The 15,000-nt window shown below is 43.6% G+C and overlaps 1 protein-coding gene across 3 annotated transcripts in view; it reads right to left on the bottom strand.

Moving 5' to 3' along the window:
- Positions 1-15,000, bottom strand: part of TRPV3 (transient receptor potential cation channel subfamily V member 3) — a 68,887-nt gene that overhangs the window by 4,647 nt on the left and 49,240 nt on the right. For all 3 annotated transcript variants that reach the window (XM_039321396.1, XM_039321398.1, XM_039321397.1), the window contains exons 11-16: positions 13,634-13,792; positions 10,378-10,479; positions 9,423-9,496; positions 7,241-7,406; positions 5,684-5,750; positions 332-603 (exon numbers count right to left, since the gene is read on the bottom strand). In XM_039321396.1, the coding sequence (XP_039177330.1) occupies positions 332-603; positions 5,684-5,750; positions 7,241-7,406; positions 9,423-9,496; positions 10,378-10,479; positions 13,634-13,792 (840 nt within the window). The remainder of the gene's footprint in view (positions 1-331; positions 604-5,683; positions 5,751-7,240; positions 7,407-9,422; positions 9,497-10,377; positions 10,480-13,633; positions 13,793-15,000) is intronic.

The following is a 15,000-nucleotide window of genomic DNA, read 5'->3' as shown; positions in this document are numbered from 1 at the left end:
TATCATGTCCCCCCTCGTCCTTCTCTTCATTAGACTAGACATCCCCAATTCCAGCAACCGTTTCTTATATGTTTTAGCCTCCAATCCCCTGATCCTCTTTGTTGCTCTTCTCTGCACTCTTTCTAGAGTCTCAGCATCTTTTTTACATCGTGGTGACCAAAACTGGATGCCGTACACCAAGTGTGGCCTTACCAAGGCCTGGTAAAGTGGTATTAACCCTTCACCTGAGCACGACCTGGATGGCTGAGAGTCTCCATAGACATCTGGACTCCATCCCATTTTCCTCAACGGAACCCCCGGGAGACCCCCAGGCCCACCCCCCCAGGCCCACCTGCAGCCTCCAGATGTGCTCGCTCTCTTTCGAAATGTCTTCCACCGTTTCCCCCATCAAGGCGATCAGCATGTTGAGGAGCAGAACGAAGGTCAGGATGACGAAGGAGATGAGCAGCAGGAGGAACAGGATGGGGTACTTGGCGTTTTTCGGGACGTCCAGCTCACCCAGGCCCAAGGTCAGCATGAACAAGTCGACCTCAATGCTGCCCAAGACGCTGTACTCGTTGCATTTGCTGTCCTCGGGACACGAGTCCACCAAGGCTGCCAGGGCTGGGCGGAGAACGGGAAGGAGGAGAAGATTAATGAATCAATAAACAAACGAATAGAATTACCAACGCGGACAAACAATCCAACAGTAAACCACAGTCTGCTCAAGGAACTGCCAGCAACACTGAACAGGGCAAGGCGCTAGTATATAAACACAAGAGCGAACCCCACATGCCCTTCTAGCACTGATGATGCTAGGCTCAAGAATACCAAGGACCTCCTCCTCCCCCTCCTCTCCATAACCCCCCTCCCTTCTAGCACTGATGATGTTCCCTAGTTGGGTGATGAAACGTCTGCAAAAAAACCCACCAAGCTCAAAGAGCGCCAAGATCCTCACAGTCTTCCTCCTCCTCCTCCTCCTCCTCCTTTCTCCTCCTCCTTTTCCACTTCCTCCTCCTCCTCTCCAAACACCCCCACTCCCTTCTAGCACTGATGATGTTCCCTAGTTGGGTGATGAAACGTCTGCAAGAAAACCACCCAGCTCAGAAAGCACCAGGCACCCCACAGTCCTTTCCTTCCTTCCTTCCTTCCTTCCTTCCTTCCTTCCTTCCTTCCTTCCTTCCTTCCTTCCTTCCTTCCCTTTTCTTCCTCCTCCTCCTCCTCCTCCTCTTCCTCCTCCTCCTCCTCTTCCACCTCCTCCCTTCTAGCACTGATGATGTTCCATAGTTGGATGATGAAACGTCTCCAAGAAAACCACCCAGCTCAGAAAGCACCAAGGAGCCCACAGTCTCTTCCTCCTCCTCCTCCTTCTCCTCCTCCCTTCTAGCACTGATGATGTTCCCTAGTTGGGTGATGAAACGTCTGCAAGAAAACCACCCAGCTCAGAAAGCATCAGGCACCCCACAGTCTTTTCCTTCCTTCCTTCCTTCCTTCCTTCCTTCCTTCCTTCCTTCCTTCCTTCCTTCCTTCCTTCCTTCCTTCCTTCCTTCCTTCCTTCCTTCCTTCCTCCACCTCCTCCTCCTCCTCCTCCCTTCTAGCACTGATGATGTTCCCTAGTTGGGTGATGAAACGTCTGCAAGAAAACCACCCAGCTCAGAAAGCACCAGGCACCCCACAGTCCTTTCCTTTCCTTCCTTCCTTCCTCCTCCTCCTCCTCCTTTCTCCTCCTCTCTCTTCCCCCTCTTTCTCCAGGGAACAAACTCCCCTTCTGTCTAGCACTGATGAGGTTCTCCAGTTGGTCAATAAAACGTCTGCAGGAAAACCACCAAGAACAAAGAGCACCAAGGACCCCATCATTGTGACTTTTAGATCTCCTGCCTGCAGTCACTCCGGCTCCAAAACATTCATGATAATAGACACATACACACACCCATAAAGCTTCCTTCCTGCAGCTCACAACTCAGCTACGATATGACGTACGATATTTTTTTCCAGGGCCGTTGTAACTTTGAACGGCCGCTAAACGAACGGACATAAGTCAAGGACCGTCTGTACATCCCACATTTCAACCATGCAGTTTTGAGGGTTTGCATCTTGGCTTCCTGCTTCAAAATATCAACTATAATTTACGCCGCCTGAAAAACAGTCCTGAAAGACTGCCAAAAAGGCCTACCCAGTGCTAGGTTGCATTAACAGAGGGATAGAATCAAGCTCACGTGAAGTGTTAATACCACTTTACAAGGCCTTGGTAAGGCCACACTTGGAACACGGCATCCAGTTTTGGTCGCCACGATGTCAAAAAGATGTTGAGTACAGAGAAGAGCAACAAAGATGATTAGAGGACTGGAGGCTAAAACATATAGTTGCTGGAATTGGGAATGTCTAGTTTAACGAAGAGAAGGACGAGGGGGGACATGATAGCAAGTCTTCCAGAATCTCAGGGGCTGCCCCAAAGAAGAAGGAGTCAAGCTATTCTCCAAAGCACCAGAGGGCAGGACAAGAAGCAAAGGATGGAAACTAACCAAAGAGAAAAGCAACCTAGAACGAAGGAGAAACTTCCTGACAGTGAGAACAATTAACCAGTGGAACAACCTGCCTCCAGAAGTGGTGAATGCTCCAACACTGGAAGATTTTAAGAAGACACTGGACAGCCGTTTGTCTGAAGTGGTATAGAGTTTCCTGCCTGAGCAGGGGGCTGGACTAGGTGACCTCCAAGATCCCTTCCAGTTCTATTCTATTCTATTCTATTCTATTCTATTCTATTCTATTCTATTCTATTCTATTCTATTCTATTCCAACATCATCAATCAATCAATCATCATCATCATCATCATCATCATCATCATTATTATTATTATTATTATTATTATTCCTGCCACTCACTAAGCCTCGATATGACGAAGCAGGATTTATTACGCAAACCCTAATGGAGGCTGGGTGTTCACCCCGGCTGTTAAGGCACAAACCAGCGGGCCCATCCAGTTTAGCAGGTTCTGTGAACTGGCCTCAACATTATGATATTTGTACCTGCAAGGTTCACCTTGACTCCTCAACTTACAACCAGCATTGAGCCCAAAACCTCTGTGGATAAGTGAGACATTTAAGTGAACGTTGCCCCATTTAATGACCTTTCTGGCCTCGGTTGTTAAGACAATCACTGAACAATTGTAAAGTGAGTCACAGGCTTGTTAAGTGAATCTGGGTCCCCCCCCCCATTGGCTTTGACTGTCAGAAGGTTGCAAAAGGGACACAGCGACCATTGTAAATAGGAGTCAGTTGCCAAGCAGCTGAATTTTGATCACATGACCGAGTGGATGCTGTAGCGGTCGTAAGTGTGAAAAAACGATCACAAGTCCTGTTTTTCAGTGCCGTGGTAACTTTGAATGTTCACTAAATGAGCTGTCGTAAGTCAAGGACTTCCTGTGCAAACACCAGAAACAATAGAAATCATTCTCAACTTACCACCAGAATTTCCACTGTAGCTCATTGTGGTTGTAAGTTGAGTCAGACCTGGTTTTAGGACCATTTCTATCATGGTTGTTAAGTCAATCATTGCAGTCGTAGGTATGAATTCATTTTTCCGCATGGGCATTCAAGGTTGTGAATCATGATCGTGTGATCGTAGGGCACTGAAACCAGTTGTAAATATGAGCCTGTTGCCAAGCTCCCAAATTGCAGTCACTTGACCTGGGAGAGACGTAAGTAGTAGTAGTAATAGTAGTAGTAGTAGTAGTAGTAGTAGTAATAATATCGAGACTTAACAACTGTCGATAAGAAAGACAAAAAAGTCTGGATAGTGGACGTGGCAGTGCCTGGAGATAGCAGAATAGAAGAGAAAGAACTGGAGAAGATAACAAAATACAAAGACCTACAAATAGAAATAGAAAGACTGTGGCAAAAGCAAGCAAGGGTAGTACCAATAGTCATAGGCTCCTTGGGTGCAATCCCAAAACAACTGGAGCACCACTTGAACACCATTGGCATTGACAAATTCGCTATTAGTCAATTGCAAAAGGCGGCCTTATTAGGAACTGCTTCCATCCTGCGACGATATCTGTAATACCATCAAACATCCACATCTGCCTATCCCAGGTCCTGGGTAAGGACTCGATAGGTAGACAAAATGCCAAATCCAGTCTGAACATCTGGCTGACTGTGCGATGATCAATAATAATAATAATAATAATAATAATAATAATAATAATAAATGAAGAACAGAATAGAGGCATGGGAAGACAAAGCACTACATGGCCAGTACGTTAAAAAAATAGCTGGGAAAGCAGATAATAACAAGATCTGGCAATGGCTAAGAGCAGGAAAATTGAAGAAAGAGACCGAGGGACTAATTCTGGCTGCAGAAGACCAAGCCTTAAGGACAAATGCATATAAAGTCAAAATTGAGAACACAGCAACAGACAGTAAGTGCCGCCCATGCAAAGAAGCTGAAGAAACAGTGGACCACTTGGTAAACTGTTTCATGTTGCACAGACTGACTACAAGCAGCGGCATGACAAAGTAGCAACAATGGTGCATTGGAAGATCTGCAAAAAATATCATTTGCCTGTAAACAAAAATTGGTGGGATCATAAAATAGAGAAAGTCATAGAAAATGATAAAATTAAACTGCTCTGGGACTTCAGAATTCAAACAGGCAAGCACCTGCAACATAACACCCCAGACTTAACAATTGTCGATAAGAAAGACAAAAAAGTCTGGATAGTGCACGTGGCAGTGCCTGGAGACAGCAGAATAGAAGAGAAAGAGCTGGAGAAGATAACAAAATACAAAGACCTACAAATAGAAATAGAAAGACTGTAGCAAAAGCAAGCAAAGGTAGTACCAATAGTCATAGGCTGCCTGGGTGCAATCCCAAAACAACTGGAGCACCACTTGAACACCATTGGCATTGACAAATTCACTATTAGTCAATTGCAAAAGGCGGCCTTATTAGGAACTGCTTCCATCCTGCGACGATATCTATAATACCATTAAACATCCACATCTGCCTATCCCAGGTCCTGGGTAAGGACTCGATAGGTAGAGAAAATGCCAAACCCAGTCTGAACATCTGGCTGACTCTGCGATGATCCATAATAATAATAATAAAAAAGTTGGATGGTACCTTGGAGGTCATCTAGTCCAATCCCCTACTCAGGCAGGAAAAACTATACCATTTCGGACAAATGGCTATCCAGTCTCTTCTTAAAATCTTCCAGTGTTGGAGCATTCACCACTTCTGGAGGCAGGTTGTTCCATTGGTTAATTGTTCTCACTGTCAGGAAGTTTCTCCTTAGTTCTAGGTTGCTTCTCTCCTGGATGAGTTTCCACCCGTTGCTTCTTGTCCTGCCTTCAGGCGCTTTGGAGAACAGCTTGACTCCCTCTTCTTTGGGGCAGCCCCTGAGATACTGGAACGCTGGAATCATGTGTCTCCCCCCCCCCCGTCCTTCTCTTCGTTAAACTAGACATACCCAATTCCAGCAACCTTTCCTTATATATTTTAGCCTCCAGTCCCCTAATCATCTTTGTTGCTCTTCTCTGTGCTCTTTCTAGAGTCTCAACATCTTTTTCACATCTTGGTGACCAAAACTGGGTGCAGTATTCCAAGTGTGGCCTTACCAAGGCCTTGTATGAGGACCGTTTCTGCCTTCTTTAGACACCCCCCACCCACAAATGCCCCTGTGAAAATGCATCAAATTCTGTTTACCTACGCCAAATCCAAACAAAAACACCAGGTAGACAGCGATAAACTTGATCACGTCGTGCAGGATGACCTACAAGGCAAAAGAAAAACGTTAATGATGAATTTAAAGCACAGGAAAATAAATGGCACAGCTTCTACTTCTTATGAATGTATTTAAAATGGAAAATTTAGTTTTGAGAGGTGGGGATCAGCAGCTATTTTAGATCATTTTAAAAAAGCTTGCTCCTAGAATCAAGAAGCTGAAAACACCAGCCTGAAGATGACGAATGAGACTTCATCGAAACGTCATCAAGACACTTCCAATTTGACACGGGAGAAAACCTGAACAACCAAAGACCTACATACAAACATCCACGAAAACCTCAGAAAACATACATATATACTAATATAGATAACTAGATAGATAGATATAGATATTTGATAGACATAGATAGATAGATAGATAGATAGATAAGAGATAGAGAGATAAGAGATAGAGAGATAGACATAAATAGATGATATAGATAGATAGATAGATACATACATACATATATAGATAACTAGCTAGATAGATATAGATATTTGATAGACATAGATAGATAGATAGATAGATAGATAGATAGATAGATAGATAGGAGATAGATAAGAGATAGATATTTAATAGACATAGATAGAGGATACAGATAGATAAATACATGCTTACATAGATAACTAGAACAGTGGTTCTCAACCTATGGGTTGGGACCCCATTTGGGGTCGAACGACCATTTCACGGGGGTCGCCAAACAACGCAGTCCGCCATTTTTTTCCCCTTTTCCTTTTATTCTATTGGCTTTTGAAAGTCAATAGAATAGACTCTCTTGAATAGAGTCTAATTCTATTGGCTTTCAAAAGCCAATAGGAATTGTCCAGGCTGTCTCTGCCCTGCTGAGCCCGCCAAAAGTCCCATTCTGCAAACGGTGCTGCAAGTTGTCTGCAGCGAAGGCGAGCTGTCTGGAAGCTTCCACCCCTCCCTGCTGAGCAACTACTAAAAATGTAAGGAAAAGAGGGCCAGGGGTGGGAGGTGGGAGGCCGGCGGGCGCAGGGAGGGTTGCTGGCGCGCGTGGGGCCTGGCGGGTGCCTTACCTCCCTTGGGCTGGGCCAGCTGGTGGCCCAGCCAGTGGTCGCCCTGCGCCGTCTCTGCCCCTTGCCAGCTACGCCTCGGCTGGCGCAGGAGGCGCCACCACGCATGCGCGGTGCTCCCGGGCAGGGAAAGTCCTCTACTTACGACCTGTTGGGTAGTCCTCGACTTACGACCGGTTGGGGGGGTCGCGGCATTAAAAAGGTTGAGAACCACAGAACTAAATAGATATAGACATAGATAGATAGATAGATAGATAGATAGATAGATAGATAGATAGATAGATAGATAGATATAATAGGTAGGTGGATGGATGGATAGATGGATGGATAGATAGAGAGAGAGAGAGAGAGAGAGAGACAGACAGACAGACAGACAGACAGACAGAAGAACTGGCCCTGTGCAACCTCTCTCACGAAAGGACTGAACGGCTGAGAGGTCCAAAGCCAAAGCTGCCTCACCTGTTGGATCATGACGCTGTAGATCCCCATGGATTGCAGCCCCCGAGTGAAGTAGAGCATGTTGGCCCATCCTAAGGACATGGCCAGGACGAGGCAGGGCAGGTGTCCTTTGTAGGAGAAAAGGTAGAGGAAGACCGAGACGATCACCAGCACCGCTTGAATGAAACTGAGAAGGGCCACAAAAACATTATTTTTTTAAAAAAAAAATTGTGTTCTTCCTTCCTCTTAGAGTGTTATAAACATTTAACATCGCCTTGTTTCAACACGGTGATGTTTACATGATACGGTTTTAGGGGATGATTAACGTTCCGTTCTTTAGGGAGCTTCAGGTATCCAAAGGAGGGAAAGAAAAGACCAAATTCTGTCCTTGTGAATTACAATCTAGGGTGCCAATACTACAAGCGTAAAATTATTTGGATTTTTCGTCCAAAGTTAAATGTAACATTGAGAAAAGAAGCACTGCAATTCACACCAAAATACTGATTGTAGGATAATACTTTTGATCTTAACTACTTAACATCTCCATTACATTGTGGATTGTTAGAGGGATGGATGGATGGATAGAGAGATAGAGAGATGATAGAGAGATGATAGACAGAGAGAGAGAAAGAGAAAAAAAGATATATATATATATATATATATATATGTTTTCTAAGGTTTTCCGCGGGATATTTGTATATAGGGTCTTTGTTTGTTTCGGGTTTTCTCCCGCGTAAAATTTACGCGGTAGAAAACCCGACCAACCAAAACCTATATATATATAATAGTATTATATATATATATATATTATTTATATATATATATATATGTATACCCCAAGTAAAACCAATAACAAAAGCAGAAAGTGTCCCAAGACACTTCCAATTTTACGATGGAAAAAACCGAACAACCAAAGACCTATAGTACAAATACCCGCGAAAACCTCAGAAAACATAATATATATATATATATATATTATATATAATATATATATATATATATATATAGATATTTATGTAGGCTTTGGTTGTTCGGGTTTTCTCCCGCGTAAAATTGGAAGTGTCTTGGCGATGTTTCGACGAAGTCCCATTCCGTCATCTTTATGCTGGTGTTTTTCGCTTCGTGCTTTGAGCAGATATATATATATATATAATATATATATTATATATATATATATATATATCTATATAGAGAGAGAGGAGAGAGAGAGAGAGAGAGAGAGAGAGAGAGAGAGAGAGAGGGATAGAGAGAGGGATAGAGATATGATAGATAGATAGATAGATAGATAGATAGATAGATAGATGGAGAGAGAGAGAGATGAGAGAGAGAGAAAGAAAGAGAGAAAGAGTTATATGTGTGTGTGTATGTATACATAGAGAGAGGGATAGACAGAGAAAGAGAGAGAAAGAGGGATAGAGATAAAGAGGATAGAGAAAGAGATGAGAGAGAGGAGAGAGAGAGAGAGAGAGAGAGAGAGAGAGATCAAAACCTTATTGAACTATAAAAATATCACATAAACCCAAGTAAAACCAATAACAAAAGCAAGAAAAGCTACAAACAGTAAACAACACAGCCTGGGAATATTTTAAATAAAAAGGATGTAGAAAAACAGATAACAAGGATACTAACAGGGATTACACTCTTCCTTTTAAAGTTCCATTTATTAGAGCATCTACCACTGCTAAATCAAACTGACAGGGCAATGCATTTTCCTAATAGCTAATTAAATGCAGGAGCTTCTGAATGCAAGAAATATTGATGGATTAGTGACCAAATCTGGCTTGATGACATTTAACATTTATTTAGGGAGAAGGAATGTTTCCCCAGCAAGCATGCTGGCTGGGGAATTCTGGGAATTGAAGTCCACCCATCTTAAAGCAGGCTGGCTGGGGAATTCTGGGAATTGAAGTCCACCCATCTTAAAGCAGGCTGGCTGGGGAATTCTGGGAATTGAAGTCCACCCATCTTAAAGCAGGCTGGCTAGGGAATTCTGGGAGTGGAAGTCCACCCCTCTTAAAGTAGCTGAGCTTCAAAATCACCAGCTGAAAAGGAAGATTTCTGCAATCTTGCAAATCTAGGTTGTTTTTTGGCAAATGAAATATCCCCAAAGGAACAGGCGTGCAGATAGTCCTCAACTTAATGGAGCCTGCCCATTACAGTCATAAGTCAAGGGAATAGTAAAGCAGGTCAACACATCACTTACAAGGCAAAATGGAACCAGGCATCTGAAAGAATTGTTTGTAGATCGGATGGCCGTAATAAGAAAATGGCTACGCTCTGCAGGTGGAAACACACACAGGATACAACAGATTTAGCAGGCACATTAAACAGATGCTAGCCCGCTCGACAGGTAGTTCTCAGCTTACCACTGTTTGTTTAGCGACCGTTCAAAGTTACAAGGGCACTGAAAAAAGGGACTTAGGATCATTTTTCCACATGTCCATTTTAGCATCCCCCTGGTCACGGGATCAAAATTTGGACGTTTGGCAATTGACTCCTATTTATGATGGCTGCAGAGTCCCAGGGTCACGTAACCCTCTTTTGTTGCCTTCAGAAGTTGTGAATGCTCCAACACTTTAAGAAGAGATTGGACAGCCACTTGTTCGAAATGGTATAGGGTTTCCTGCCTGAGCAGGGGGTCAGACTAGATGACCTCCAAGGTCCCTTCCAACTCTGTTATTCTATTCTATTCTATTCTATTCTATTCTATTCTATTCTATTCTATTCTATTCCATCCTATATTCTGTTCTGTTTCGTTCCATTCCATATTCTATTCTATTCTATTCTATTCTATTCTATTCTATTCTATATTCTATTCTATTCTAGATTCTATTTTCTATTCTAGATTCTATTCTATTCTATTTTAATATTTTATTCTACTCCACTCTATATTTTATTCTATGCTACTCTACTCTACAGTATATATTCTATTCTATTCTATTCTATTCTATTCTAGTCTAGTCTAGTCTAGTCTATTCTATTCTAGTCTAGTCTAGTCTATATTCTATATTCTATATTCTATATTCTATATTCTATTCTAGCCAAACCCAAGTCCCGCAGCCGTTCTTCCTATGTTTTAGTCTGTTCTGTGAAACCCAGTTAGGGCACCCTAAGAGAAGGGATCCATGCCGGTGTGGAATATTCCTATCAGCACTTACCTCTTTAATAGCAATAAACACGGCTCCCAAGATAACCATGGCTTGTCCTGATAGCTGCAGCCAATTCAGGTCTCCGATCAATGCCAAAGGAAACGGTGGAAGCTAGGGACAAAGAAGAAAAAAGAACACGAGAAGAAAAAAATAAGAATATAGGTAGTCCTCGCCTTACAACCATTATTGTATGACTGTTCAAAGTTACAATGCAGGAAAAAGCGACTTATGATCGGTGCTAGCACTTACGACCGTGCTCGCACTTATGACCGTCGTAGCATCTCCACAATTGGGTGATCAAAATTTGGCCACTTGGCAACTGCCATGCCCAGGTAGTCCTTGGTAGTTCACTTAGTGACAGGTCGAAGTTACAGAAGGACAGGGGGGACATGATAGCAGTCTTCCAGTATCTCAGGGGCTGCCCCAAAGAAGAAGGAGTCAAGCTATTTTCCAAAGCACCTGAAGGCAGGACAAGAAGCAATGGATGGAAACTGACCAAAGAGAGAAGCAACCTAGAACTAAGGAGAAACTTCCTAACAGTGAGGACAATTAACCAGTGGAACTCCTTGCCTCCAGAAGCGGTGAATGCTCCATCACTGGATGTTTTTAAGAAGAGACTGGACAGCCCTTTGTCTGAAATGGTATAGAGTTTCCTGCCTGAGCAGGGGTTGGACTAGAAGACCTCCAAGATCCCTTTCAATTGTGTTATTCTGTTAATTCTTGTCCTGCTAGTGTTCAAAGTCACAATGGCACTGGTGTTGCCCCTTTTGCTGGATTTTTCATTATTAGGTAGGTTTTCCCAGTTGTTAGCCACTTTTCAATTTCTCCTCCTTGTAGTATATTGTTGAACTGCTTGGCAATGAGTGGGTGTATAACAGTTAGATGTTTCAACCAAAACCCATGCAGTTCATCTTCACCTGGTGCTGACCAATTTTTGATTTTCTTTGCTCTTTTTTCTACCATTTTTGTTGTTATTACTAGTTCTTTCATTTCAACTTCTGTTTTATTTGCATCCACCTCTTTTAACCAAGCCGCATCCTTGTTGTATTTCTTTGGGTTATCCCATATCTGCTTCCAGAACTGCACTGTTTCTTCCTTGTCAGGTACTGACTGATTCCTTGCAGTTTCTCCATTGATGGATTGGTAGAAACGTTTCTGATTGGATTGAAATTGGAGGTTCTGCCTATAGTTTGCAATTCGAGCTTCATATCTACTGATTTTCCTGGCTATAGCTGTTATTTGTTGCTTTATTATTTCCAGTGCTTTCCTTGATCTTCCTTGTTTCTAAGTGGTATTTCTTGATTAGGTATTCTTTGGTCTTCTTGTTCTTCAGCTTCTTTTCTTTCATCTGTTCTAGCTTGCTTGCATGTGATATTATTATTATTATTATTATTATTATTATTATTATTATTATTATTACCGTATGCCGGCGTATAAGACGACTTCCGGAAGTGCTAAACTCGGCGCCAAAGACGGGGGTCGTCTTATACGCCGAGTCGTCTTATACGCCGGAAATATTGGTAATTTCCGGCGTATAAGACGACGTTCTAGGAAGGTGACTCGGCAATAAAGACGGGGGTCGTCTTACATGCCAGGTCGCCTAATACGCCGGCATATACGGTATTATTATTATTACCATTTTTCACACTTACGACCATTGAAGCATCCCTCTGAGCCTGTGATTTACATTCAGACGCTGGGCGACTGATTCATATTTACGACGGTGGCAGTGTCCCAGTTCCCTTTTGCGACCTTCTGCCAAGCAAAGTCCATGGGGGGGGGGGAAGCCGGATTCACTTAACAACCGTGTGACTACCTTAACAAAGGCAGTGATTCACTTAATGACCGTGGCGAGAAAGGTCGTAGAAGGGGGCAAAACGCACTTCACGAATGTCTCACTGAGAAACGTACATTTTGGGCTCAGTTGCGGTCGTACGTCGAGGACTGCCTGTGTTTACAATCGCTGCAGCATCCTGGGCTTACGTTAGCGCCATTTGCAGCTTCCAACAGGCCAAGTCGGGGGGGGGGGAGCCAGATTTGCTTAAGGACCACGTGATTCACTTAACAACGGCAGTAATTCATTTAGTAACCGTGGCAAAAAAAAATAGAGATCTTAAAATTGGGCACAACTCACTTAACCGAGCCTTGCTTAGCCATGAGAATTCTGTTCCCAACTGTGGCCGTAAGTCAAGGACTACCTGGAGAAGGCAGTTTATTGAAGATGCCCTGGAAAGGGATCCATCCTGTCCAGAATAAAAAGGATGAGGAGATGGTGCTGCCCTCCCTACCTGTTTAAGGAGGCTCTCAGTCATCCAGGTTCATGGATGTCCCAAAGATGCTTTTTCTGGAGGCCACTGGACTCCCTTGTTTTTCTTTGAAGACGTTTCGCTTCTCCTCCACGAAGCTTCATCAGCTCTGACTGGATGGTGGGGAATGGGAGGATTTATACTCCTTGCAGACAGCTGGTCGTTTGCCTTCTTTTAGAACAGTGGTTCTCAACCTTTTTAATGCCGCGACCCCCAACCGGTCGTAAGTCGAGGACTACTCAACCGGTCGTAAGTCGAGGACTACTCAACTGGTGCAGCACTGTTTGCAGAATGGGACTTTTGGCGGTCTCAGCAGGGCAGAGACAGCCTGGACAATTCCTATTGGCTTTTGAAAGCCAATAGAATTAGACTCTATTCAAGAGAGTCTATTCTATTGGCTTTCAAAAGCCAATAGAATAAAAGGGAGTAGCACAGCTAAGGAAAAGGGGGGAAAAAATGGCGGATTGCGTTGTTTGGCGACCCCCGTGAAATGGTCGTTCGACCCCAAATGGGGTCCCGACCCACAGGTTGAGAACCACTGTTTTAGAGAGAGTCATTGAGGCCACTTGGAGGGTTACCTGTGTCTGCTGGTTTGAAAGAGGGGTCAAAGAGGCCATTTGTGTCAAAACTGAACTGCCCTCCCTCAACAGAGGGGGAGGGACACAACATCCTCTATCTCCAGTCTACAACACGGTCCTTTCCGCAGTCCCAAGAAAGCTCCACACCCATTTGCACCACTCAGGTGACCCTCAGGACAGAGGTAAACCTCCAGGTGGCCTCAACGACTCTCTAAAACAATTCAAATGACCGGCTGTCTGCAAGGAGTATAAATTCTTCTATTCCCCACCATCCAGTCAGAGCTGAAGAAGCTTCTGGGAGGAGAAGCGAAACGTCTTCAAAGGAAAAACAAGAAGGTCCAGTGGCCCCTTGGAAAAAGCATCTTTGGGAGCCCTCTCTACCTGCTTGGTGTGAGGCCTGTAGTAGGAGATCAACGTCAAAATGAGGTTGTAGATGAAGTACAGGCCGCAGGAGATGAAGAATACGTGGCGAGCAAATCTCTTCCACTTCATCCGGAGCAAGGAATGCAGCGGTTCCAGAGCCAGCATTTCGTGACGATTCTGCATTGGAGGGGGGGGGGGGAGAAACACAGATTAAAAGCAAGAGAGAGAGCGTTGGTAACCAAGGTTTAATCCGGGTGAAATAACAGGTTAGTTAAACTGGGCCACAAGCTTGAATGGCTCAGCGATACAGTAGTGGCCAAAATTGTGGAAACCTTTTGGGGAAAGTGTACCGTAGAAAAGCCACCTTTGGTTAAGTTTCCGCCCGTTTTTCTTCTCATTTTTTTATAACTGTAGCCTTGTTCGCTTAATAATACTATTTTACATCGCTTTCTGGGTGACCGGTCAACTCTTTGCACCATGACTTTAATTTTATTACGTTTTGAAAGACCCCAAATGAAAGAACACACACAAAAAAACACCAACCAACTTGATAGCCATCACATAACACACTGACAAATGTCCTCCTCTCAGCTTCAATACAGGATATCAATCACTGGATCCTACCGTGATCTGATTGGCTCATGGCCAAAACAAGATGACACCTGATTGGCTCTCTAAACACTCACGCTCATTGGCTACCATCAGGTGAAGGAAAGCTACCTGAGATCAACCTAAGCAAGGTGTGCTTCCTTTTTCTGGTTATTTGGCTATAACGTTTCACAGGATACAGTACAGATAATTGAGCAAACTTTGTTGCATTACGTTCTTGATTAAATGATCTTTCCATTGATATATAACTTTATAACTCCAAAAAAAAAGCGGTGTTATTAGCCATCAAATCTCAAAAATACACTTTTCCCAAAAGATTTCCACAATTTTGGCCACTATTGTAGTCCAAAGGATGAACGAGCAGAGGGGATGCAGGCAGTCCTCAATCAAAATTTCTGTTGCTAAGCGAGACATTGCTTAAGTGAGTTTTGCCCCCTTTTATAACCTTTCTTGTCACAGTTGTTAAGTGAATCCTTGCAGTTGTTAAGTAAGGAACACGGCTGTTGCGTGAGGGAGTCAATCTATTCTCCAAAGCGCCTGAAGGCAGGACAAGAAGCAACGGATGGAAACTAACCAAAGAGAGAAACAACCTAGAACTAAGGAGAAACTTCCTGACAGTGAGAACAATTAACCAGTGGAACTCCTTGCCTCCAGAAGTTGTGAATGCTCCAACACTGGAAGTTTTTAAGAAGAAACTGAACAGCCATTTGTCCAAAATGCTATAGGGTTTCCTGCCTGAGCAGGGGGTTGGACTAGATGACCTCCAAGGTCCCTTC

The sequence above is a fragment of the Crotalus tigris genome, unplaced genomic scaffold, assembly GCF_016545835.1.
Source record: "Crotalus tigris isolate CLP2741 ecotype Arizona unplaced genomic scaffold, ASM1654583v1 scf7180000023738.1706062, whole genome shotgun sequence".
NCBI lineage: Eukaryota > Metazoa > Chordata > Lepidosauria > Squamata > Viperidae > Crotalus > Crotalus tigris.
This window is presented reverse-complemented; position numbering and strand designations above follow the sequence as displayed.